The sequence below is a fragment of the Cryptomeria japonica genome, chromosome 3 (genome assembly GCF_030272615.1).
Source record: "Cryptomeria japonica chromosome 3, Sugi_1.0, whole genome shotgun sequence".
Taxonomy (NCBI): domain Eukaryota; kingdom Viridiplantae; phylum Streptophyta; class Pinopsida; order Cupressales; family Cupressaceae; genus Cryptomeria; species Cryptomeria japonica.
Window position 1 is genome coordinate 291330074 of NC_081407.1, and position 10867 is coordinate 291340940.

Here is a 10867-nt window from a genome sequence, read left to right on the forward strand (position 1 = left end):
TCATTTTCTTCTAATGCAATTAGAACTCTAAACTTCCAAGAGGTGAAGTTAGAGGCAACATCAAGTCTATCTTCGACCTTGAGTCCGTTCACCATTCTCAATGCTAAGATAGATGTCCTAAGGAGAAAAGAAGATTATTTTGGTATTTAACTAATTCTGATCACAATTTTGGTTAAACCTGCTCTGATACCATGTTAATTTTTGGATCAGAATTTAAATTTGCAGAAGTTTAGAATATTAATTTTGATATGTATCAAGTCTGATACAATAAGTTTATTCTCTAAGAGATTGATTAATCTGAAAAAAATAACCACAGAGATCTGCCACACAATTTACAACCACTGAGATCTACATGCAGCAAATAATCACAGAGATCTTCACAGCTATCTAGTATTCACACCGATATATATTATATGTATTGTTATTTGTTCTATGCACTGCTATATGTGATGCTTGCCGCTATGTCCATGAATCACACAGTGTTGCACCCAATAACCCCGAACAAGGGAAATAAATACAAGTCGATGTCAAATGGAATGGCATGACTCTTAGTCGGAAAAAGCACAACCATAGACAAAGGGACGTGAACGACTTAGTCAACCTGATAGGAGTATTAACTTAATCGCATGGAAATAAAGAACACTTAACAACCGGTAAATATATAATGAAATCGTATGTTATAAGACAGTAATTAAAACAAGGTGATAATAACACACAGTTGGAGTAATAGAAAAAATCACACATATATACAGCAGTGATATCTCCTGCTGCTACAATAACATCAACAGTCTCCAATCACAAATGAAAAGAACGGATTTACAAGCGGAGAATAGGAGAAAAGAATAGGGAAAGATAATATTTTTAATTTGTTTCCAACTTTTTCCCAAGTTGTTCCCACTTTTAAGCCAAGTAATTGAAAGCAACTTACACTCCATCCATGCTATGTTTCATGCTTCTATGGGAGAGAGAATTTGGTAAAATCTCCACCTGCCAAGGGACTGTAAATAGGAGACCATCCCAAATGTACTAAATAAATAAAACATAACAAAAAAAATTATTACTAATTATCATTGTTTCATTAAGCAAGAAGATGAGCAGAAGAGGAAATGGGAGAGGGTTTTCAAAAATGTAGGGCAGGAGCAATGTTGGTTAGAGGAAGGGGATGATGAAGATGGAGAAGAAACAATTATTCCTAATGGTCTGCTCTATTTGTGGATAATGAGGATGTGCTCAATGTTCCCATTTTGGTGCTGTGGACGGAGGCACAAACGATTGTGCAAGCGCTTTCATCCTCGAGGCAATCGTCTTTGTCTTTACTTGCAATGGGGGTATTTGAGAGTACTTTCTCAAGGGGCTTTATGTTTCCCTCAACTTCTATGGAGGGGTGTGGGTAGGCAATGGCAAAGGCATTATGAAAGAAAACAAAAATCCTTGAAGCGACCGTTAACAAACTTGACTCATGCATTGGGGTTTTTGATGTGGCATTTTGGATGTTTCAAACAATGAGGATCTTGAGCTACACTCTTGGTAAAAGGATGGGGCTGAGGATGATGAGCTACTGCTCGATCTCCTATTGGGAGCTCACTTGATGGGGCAAAGGCATGTCCTTGAGGTTGTCCAGGAGGCCCATAACACAACTTAATTCAAGGGTTAAGGAAAGGTTTTCTACACCCCCTAACAATTGCATTTGAGTCTCCTTCATTTGGTGTTGGCATCCAAAATATTCTCTTGGCCTCAACTCAAGTTGGGCAAAGGATAGCTAATTTGGCTATTGGTGATGTTTTAAACTAGACTATCAATGCAGATGTTGTTGAACATCCCAATAGGGTTGTGGTAGGGCCTTGTTTGAAGTTTGGAAGTCCAATTGTGGGGTTTCCCTCCTCTAAGGAGTCCCCCCTTTCCCCTACTTAGGATGCGCCTGTTCTATCCCTATTCTTCGAGGTCTCAGATGGGGTTCCAATTCAACCTATTGGTCTATTTGGGGAAGGGTTTGAGTCCATTACTTTGAAGGTTCCTATTGTGACGTTTTCACACATCGCCCCATTGCAAATGGGGACCCCCACTTTTTGCTTGGTAGCATAGTTGTTTTAGCTTAGTCGTCTAGCTTGGCAATAATTCCGGTGTCTTTAACCTCTTTCTTGTGAAAGGATGTAATGCCTTTGTCATCAGGATGTGATCAAGTCGGGCAATCTAGCAGCAATCAGGTCCCCCTCTAGACTAGTTTGGAGCCTTCTCAACTCTAAGTGCTCAAGCGATAGGTGAGAGTCAAGTGATAGGTGAGAGTCAAGTGATAAGTGAGAGTCAAGGAGGTCTTGGTGATGATGTTAAGTGAAAGTGACGATGATTGAGGTTGCCCCTTGAATCCTCCAAGTTTACAAGGAAAGGCAATGAAATGATCAACTTAGACAAACCATCAAGCAATCAACTTGAAGTGGAGGTCAATGAGTTTGTCCTTGAGTCACAAAAATCCATGACTCATGGAAATCCACGACCTATGGAAATCCACAACCTAAGGAAATCCACGACTTAGGGGGTCATGGAAGGTAGTGACGAAGGTAAGTTGCAAGGTCCCAATGTCTTGATGAGCGATAATGAATATGCCTTGAAGCGAGTTGGATGAAGAAATCAACATGATGAAGGTGAGTGATGAAGATCAATCCATGACTTGAGCACATCCATGACTTGCTAAAATCCACGACTCGAGGGTGAATGGCAAGATTGATCCATGAAGTGAAGAATAAACGATGAACTTACTCAATCCTTGACTTGAAGAATGAGGATTAACACCATGATGAAGGTGAAGTAATTGACTAAGTGTTGGAATTGGCAAGCTTGAATGATGATGATGACTATCCTCCACTCACCAGAATCCACGACCCTCCAAAATCCACGAACCAGAAAAAACCAAGATTTGGAGGCGGATGTCATCAAGTTTATCCTTGAGTTGATAAAATCCACGACTTGGTGAGGAGGTTCCCAACATGATGATGTTTTAAGCGACTAAGTATGATGCAAGAGTGAAAGTGCTCAAGACAACCAACTACTTGGAAAAGCAAGTGAATTATCCTTGGGTGATGAAAATCCACAATCTGCAAGAATCCATGCCCTTCTAAAATCCACAACCAAGGTGAGGTGTGGATGCGACCAGCAAGGAGATCTAAAAGCACATTAAACAATGGAATTAATTAGATGTTGATAAACAAGTCAGCTTCTTAGAGATGTGAACCATCAAGGGATAAGGCGCTTATAAAGAGGATTGATGATCATTTCATTTAATCATCTCAAACTAATTCGGTTCATGGGCAGATTGTTGGTTTTTGTAACTAGGTAGAAAAATAAAAGTTGAATTCTGATTGCCAAAGGCAACATTAGAATTCAACTTAAGTAATAGGGCTGGACCCATTCTTACTATTTGGCGCATGAATTAGTTATGTATTGTTCATTTGTAATGGACTGGGCCCAATAACCATACGTTGTATTATGACAGGACCATTTCCTAACGTGTGAAACACACACCTAAATGTAACGTGTGGTTAAGCAATTTATGTTTATTGGGTTGGGCCCAAATGAAACGTGTGGTTAAGCATTTCATAGCGCTGAGCCCCAAACAGGAAACGTGTCACGAGTTGCAAGTTATGTAGGCCCCAAATTGGGCGCCAAAGTGCAAAGTGAAATATGTAAAATGAAGGAAATTAGTTAAGGCCGACTTAGAAGACTTGAACATGAATCTTGTATATAAACAAGATTCATTCTACACAACAAACATCCTTATCAAGTGCGATCAGCCTTATGCAAGAACAGTCAGCGAATCAGGCATCTTAGAGAGCGAATCCATTGGACAACTTGCTGGGCAAGGTGATGCGCTATACTTCAGTGATCTCCCTCTTCAATTGATGTCATTATTCTGCTCTCCCTGAAGACACACTACAGCTGCATATGCTAGGTTCAGTCTGCCCTAGATTGGCAACCAAATCAGATAAGTAATCCGATTCATGTAATCTGCTCAAAATTAAGAATTTGATCTGAATCTTTCATGCTGGGTTTTTCCTCCAAGAGGGAGGTTTTCCCAAGGTACTTGTGTCTTGTGTTGTGTGTTCTTATTGTTATTTCTGCTTATTCTCAATCTATTTATAACTTAACTAGATTAACATCTGATTACCTAAAATCAACATGGTATCAGAGCTCTAGGTTCGTATAGAGGTTGTGATCAGACTTGTGCTCCTATCTAACCTGTTGTTCAAAGGTTTAGTCCTCATGGCTTCTTATATTAGGGCTGAAGATAGGTTGGAAGATCACACAAATTACTCTTCTTGGAAGGTCAGGATAATGATGGCATTGAATGATCTTGCTGAATATGTTGGCAAGAATGCTAAGGAACCTAAGGATGAAAGTGAGAAAGAAGATTGGAAGAAGAAGGACTTCCAAGCTCAAAGGATAATAATAGACTCCGTCAAAAATCACTTGGTGCCATCCATCTCCATGAAGAAGACCGCTAGGGAGATGTTCACCACATTGGAAAAGATGTACGAAGTCAACAATACCAGCTACATACTTGCTTTAAGAAATCAGCTCTCTTACATCAAATTAGAGAAAGAAGAACCTGTTGCTGCTTACTTCATGAGAATCTTTGAGCTAAGAGATCAGCTTGCTACCGTTGGGAAGAGCGTTGAAGACAGTGACTTATCTATGACCGCCCTAAATGGTCTTCCTCCCTCTTGGGAACCGTTTGTTCAAGGAATCAGTGCCAGAGTTGAGCTTCCTAAGTTTGATCAATTAATGGGAGATTGCATTCAAGAAGAGTCTCGGCTAGCTGCGAAAGGAAAAATTAAGAACCCTTATGATGAGCAACATGTCCTCTTCACTAAGAAGGAAGGCAGCCATTGGAAGAAGAATGATCTCAAGAGAAATAGAGATTTCAGCTCTTCTACCCCTCATTCAAGGAAGAGACCAAGAGACTTATCTCACATCTGATGCTTCCGATGCAACAAACTTGGCCACTTTGCAAGGGACTGTCAAACTCAGGATGAGCAAGAAGATGCAAACATAAATGAAGTATCAAGTCCCCACAATCGTGAAGATTTTCTCTTTTGATCTATTGATTTGTTGATCCATCCTTAAGTTAAAACTTCTGATCTTGTTGTTTTATTTCAGTAATGATGTATTGGAAACTAATCCTTACAGCTGTTTTAGAAGGAAAATTATCAGGTTTACAAGCATGACCCAAGAAGGCCCACTTCAACTCATGCCATCAGATCTAGATTTGAAAGTCTACTCAAACTTTCAAACTTTCTCCTTATTAAGGATACAAATTTGATAAATTCTATTTTAGATTTAGGATTGGTTCCAACTTTAAGTCAGGAAATTTGTTGTGGATTTATCATCTAGATAGGGTTTCAGAGGGAGTCTCATGATACTGTCAAAATACCTTATTTCAGTAAATCTTATTGCTGGGTTTTCTAAACTTTGTGTTTCAGCTCTAATGATGGATTTAATAGAATATGTCTAATGTAGGATCTCTACTTGATTATAGCAAAGTTATTTCCTTTCTTCTATCATATCTTATGTTGAAACTAACGGGTGTTCTTGTTTTATTCTATGATACACTAGGTGTATCATCCACCCTCTGCGGAGTGCAAGGTGGTAGATCTCTCTCACCCTCTGCGGAGTGCAAGGTGGTAGTTCTTTCTCACCCTCTGCGGAGTGCAAGGTGAGTTCACCCTTTGCAGTGTGGCAGGCCGTTCTTCTAAGTGGAGAAGCTTATTGTATCCTCTGCGGTTGTGCATGATTCATGTTGTATGTTTATGTATATATCTAAGTATTCATTCTTGTAGGAATGCATAAGGAAAGCTCTCTTTCTTCTTTTGTGGATGTGTGTGATGAAAGATCATGAAATTTTGATGATATATGCAGGTCCCAGGAAAGTGTGAAGCTATGAAGTTTTGGATTCATCTTTTGCAGGCATTGCAAGAGGAATTTCATGGAAAGGTCCATATTGTGTAAACTTGTGTTCAAATTGCATATTGTATGTATTACTTGGGTTGGGCCCTAATCATGTAATCTGGTTGAAAGATTTTGATTATGTATTTATTTTCCTCCCCAGATAAGAGGGAGTGTTGGTTTTTGTAACTAGGTAGAAAAATAAAAGTTGAATTCTGATTGCCGAAGGCAACATTAGAATTCAACTTAAGTAATAGGGCTAGACCCATTCTTACTAAGTAGCGTATGAATTAGTTATGTATTGTTCATTTGTAATGGGCTGGGCCCAATAACCATACGTTGTATTATGACAAGACCATTTCCTAACGTGTGAAACACACACCTAAATGTAACGTGTGGTTAAGCAATTTATGTTTATTGGGCTGGGCCCAAATGAAACATGTGGTTAAGCATTTCATAGGGCTAGGCCCCAAACAGGAAACGTGTCACAAGTTGCAAGTTATGTAGGCCCCAGATTGGGCGCCAAAGTGCAAAGTGAAATATGTAAAATAAAGGAAATTAGTTAAGGCCGACTTAGAAGACTTGAACATGAATCTTGTATATAAACAAGATTCATTCTACACAACAAACATCCTTATCAAGTGCGATAAACCTTATGCAAGAACAGTCAGCGAATCAGGCATCTTAGAGAGTGAATCCATTGGACAACTTGCTGGGCAAGGTGATGCGCTATACTTCAGTGATCTCCCTCTTCAATTGATGTCGATATTCTGCTCTCCCTGAAGACACACTACAGCTGCATATGCTAGGTTCAGTCTGCCCTAGATTGGTAACCAAATCAGATAAGTAATCTGATTCATGTAATCTGCTCATAATTAAGAATCTGATCTGAATCTTTCATGCTGGGTTTTTCCTCCAAGAGGGAGGTTTTCCCAGGGTACTTGTGTCTTGTGTTGTGTGTTCTTATTGTTATTTCTGCTTATAAACAATATGTTTATAACTTAACTAGATTAACATCTAATTACCTAAAATCAACACAGATCAATCACAGCAATCTCCATCAGGGCAAAGACAGTTCAATCAAGTTATAGGGCGAATTCTGTCAAGGAGAGGACGTTTCAATCTAATATAATAGCAATTTCCATCAAGCAAGAAGAAGCAATTCAAATCAGAAGCAAATCAAGGAGAGTCAAACATAAAAGAGGATAAATCAGACATGGAAATCAGAGATCAAGTCACCATTTTACCTTCATTTAGGATGCATATTTGATTGGGGGTTGGTCAAATCGGTCTATATAATCAAGGATCAAGCATGAAGTGAATTTCCAAATTAAATAAGGCCGACTTAACCAAGGATATGCAAGCTGAGGTGGTGCTGACTCATCTCCATTCATCAGTTAAGGTCAACATGTCCAAGTTCAACGAACTTGACTCATTCAAGAGTGGAGCAAATGACACATGTCACTTCATCAAATATTGTTTATCTAACGTAACCTTGATTCCTATTGGTCAACATTCAAGGAAGGACATGTGTCCTATTTATTGTAATCAAAGATTGGTCAAGCATAAAATGTAATGCGAAGTTAGTTATAACTAACCCTAATTAGGGTTTTATCTTGTAATCTTGGCCATTGATTTGGATTTGATCCTGGCCATTCATTTGTAAAGAGAAGTCTATATAAGGCTTGCTCTCCTCATTTGTAAGGGTTAATAGTTAGTAGATCAAGAGGAATTATATATTAGCAATTAGAGTAGAGTAGGAAGAGAGGGCAGAAATTGTTGCCAAGCATGTAAATAAACATACTTTTCATTGAATTTATGGCGAATGGTGGTGTTTCTTTTGCATATTGTACGGTTTCTTGTTATATCCTCATGTTAGATGAAGTTCATTGATTGTGATGGAGTAATGTATGGAAGTTGATAATTCCTCAGTTCATACTATTTGTGGTTGGATGATTTTCAATTACAATGCATAGCTAGCCTAAACATTAAAATGAGCTAAGTTTGATTGTGGATATGTTTATTCAAGTTGCGTCGGTATATTGGGTATTTGGATGAATGTTCATGATATGAAAACCTTTCATTTTCCTTGGAAGATTGCATCGGTTTTGTGTAGTTGTTGGCAACATGGCAAAGCAAAGCTCAGTTTAAGGAATGTGTCAATCCAAGCATGATCCAGTGCTATCATTGATCTTAGGATTAGATTAGATTTCTCTAAATCCTCAATACCTTTTGTATTTTTTTCAAATCAAGTAAATTTCCACGTTCCAGCAGCATACAAGCATTCATGTACAACGTAAGTCCCCTTGGATTACCAGCAATTACATCAACCATTGAGACTATCCACACGTCAAGACCCGATGGTATAAACCTTGGAATCATCTCAAGTGATCCCTTAGCTTAGCATTTGGGAAGATTTTGTTCAAGAGAGGATAGAGTATTCAATACTTTATTCTGTGTTTGTAGTGTCATAAAACACATCAACAGTTCCCATTGAGGCTATTGACAATGTTATGGCATGCATGAGATATGCTCTCATTGGGCAGTTTTCTAGCTTCCCTCCAAACATTGACACTGTTCAAAAATGAGCTACAAAAAGATGGTGTGTGGCTGGTCAGATTAAAGTGGCTGCAATGACAAATGGATTCTTTGGTCAATTTTTATCTATTGACGATGTCACAAAGTCTAGGAAATGCTTGGAATTCGCTTGATTCAGTGTTTGTGTTATAGGGATCTACTGGAGATTATAAAACTTTGCTCCAAATATGGTGTCTGGGAACAAAAAAATCCACTACAAGTCCTCCTCATGTATTGCCATAGAGCTGGGCACTTCTCCTATTCTTGTCAAAGTGTCAAAGAACATAATCAGAAAAACGGTACCACAACTACTTCTGTGGTAGGGAAAGATAGTCAAAAAGTAGTTAACGAACAACCTAACAAAAGAAAGGTTGTTGTTATTGGTACAATAATTGTGGAAGAAGCGTGCGGGATATGTTTTGACTGAGTGTCGGTCGAATTTGGTTCCTCTTCGATATTAAACCTTGATGACCTAGATTCCACTCATCGAAATTCATTTACCAAGTTTGGCTTTAAACCTCCATGATCTTGTCCGGGCTGCTCTTTTTGCTGAGACTTTACTATTTCCTTGATGATATTGATCTCAATCACATCTTCACATATCAAAGGTGCGATTTGGTGACACAATACGGGAATATAACGCATCTCCACAACCTGAAAACAGATAATGCTAATGGGACAGTATGAGGACTTGGCATTATCATTTGCTTGGAAGAAAGAGCAGAGGATAGTGCAAAATTGACCAACAGATTGACAGGATAATCCCAAGAAAAATCAATTCATCCACATGGATCACTGGAATTGCTTCCCTCTGACATCCTAATAATGGAAATGGTTTACTCTGAGTATGTATCAATGTTACTCCAAGTGTAGGCAGATTGGCAAGTTTAGTTTACTCCTGAGTTTTTTTGTGAGGTCAAAACCAAGTGTTAGAAAAACAAAACTATACATAAGGTGAAATGAAAGAAATCCCTTAGTGGGTTTCCACAAGAGATCTCATTTGCCAAATTGGCATGTGGCTCGCCTAAAAGAAAATCATTACGGGCATGGATTAGCATTTGAGTCCTGGTCTCACCACCCCAAAATCAAGTCAAAAAAAACCACTTAAGATTGTATGATTTCACTTAAGATTGTATAATTCAAGGTTCAAAAGTCACTTCTTGCTTAGTAGTCTGAATCATTATTGAATACAGCACATGCTTTCGATTCCTTCTTGATTTCTGGCATGGAATCTCAGCGATGGACCCATTTCTTGAAGTTTATGAAGAAAGTGTTTCTACTTACTTCATAAAATGCAATTTAGGTTTAAATCAATCACCAGGTTTGTACCTTGCATAAAGGTTTGACTAAGCCATGAATGTAACTCAAAAGGAAAAATTAAAACAAAACGCAAAACAAACTTAAGGCATCTGATCTTCCCATTGAACTTAAATGCGTCCCCATTTACCTCCAATTGTGTAATTTTGATTCAGTTATACATCTGTTATTTGATTCATTCATTTAGTCAAAGAATTGCTTGCAAAACTAATCTAATTAACCCGCAAAGGCATTTTTTATTGCGATGATCTCTCTTCGAAATAAATTGGGTGTTCTCGGTAAAATAATTTTTAAAACTAAATAGGTGCGTGCAATGAATATTCGGAAGAGAGACGCCCTGTTATAAATACGTTATATTGAGATGATATAATTAAGACAGCTCTGTATGTAGCATAGAATACATTAAAGACGAGGGAAAATGACTTACATAGCGCAGCGAAAGAGCAGGCACTCTCCTTAACAGCCACATTTTCGCTGTATTTCAGTACCTTCCCAATATCATCTTCTCGGCGTTACCCTTATTATTTTTCCTTAAATTGCTCGCGCCTTGCCTCTGTATCCTATTTTACAATTTCTAATTGCTTTATTAAATTTAATTTAGAGAGTTATACATTGACAATAGGAGTGTTCTATATATTTTTCACAAAGATCAAAAAGTGGTTATTAAAAAAAGATGTTCAATATCCATTCATAGATGTCTTATAATCATGCATTATAGTCATTCTTATAAGGTGTATGTGTGTGTATATATGTACACATATGTATATTGAGCGGATTGAGGACTGAGAACTCCAATGGAGTTGTCAATCCACATAACCTAACAAGACAGATTAAACTTCTACACAAAACTTCTATAATTATAACATATAGAGTCAATCAACCATATTTTAAAGTTAGAATCAAGATTGTTACAATTGTCAATATTTATTACTAAACACTACAAACAGATTTTATAATTGATCTTCTGTTCACCCCAATGAATTCACCTCTATTATTCTTAACTTCATAGTTTAAACTATCATTCTTTCTTTCTTAC

General features: G+C 37.9%; 1 protein-coding gene across 2 annotated transcripts in view; it reads right to left on the bottom strand.

The window, feature by feature from the left end:
• The window catches only part of LOC131062698 (uncharacterized), a 107296-nt gene extending 96879 nt beyond the window's left edge, over positions 1-10417 (bottom strand). Inside the window, exon 1 of one of the 2 annotated variants that reach the window (XM_057996399.2) lies at positions 10259-10417. In XM_057996399.2, the coding sequence (XP_057852382.1) occupies positions 10259-10300 (42 nt within the window). In that variant the 5' untranslated portion in view covers positions 10301-10417. The remainder of the gene's footprint in view (positions 1-10258) is intronic. The other variant, XM_057996398.2, reaches the window with a different exon arrangement.
• Between the last annotated feature and the right edge of the window lie 450 nt (positions 10418-10867).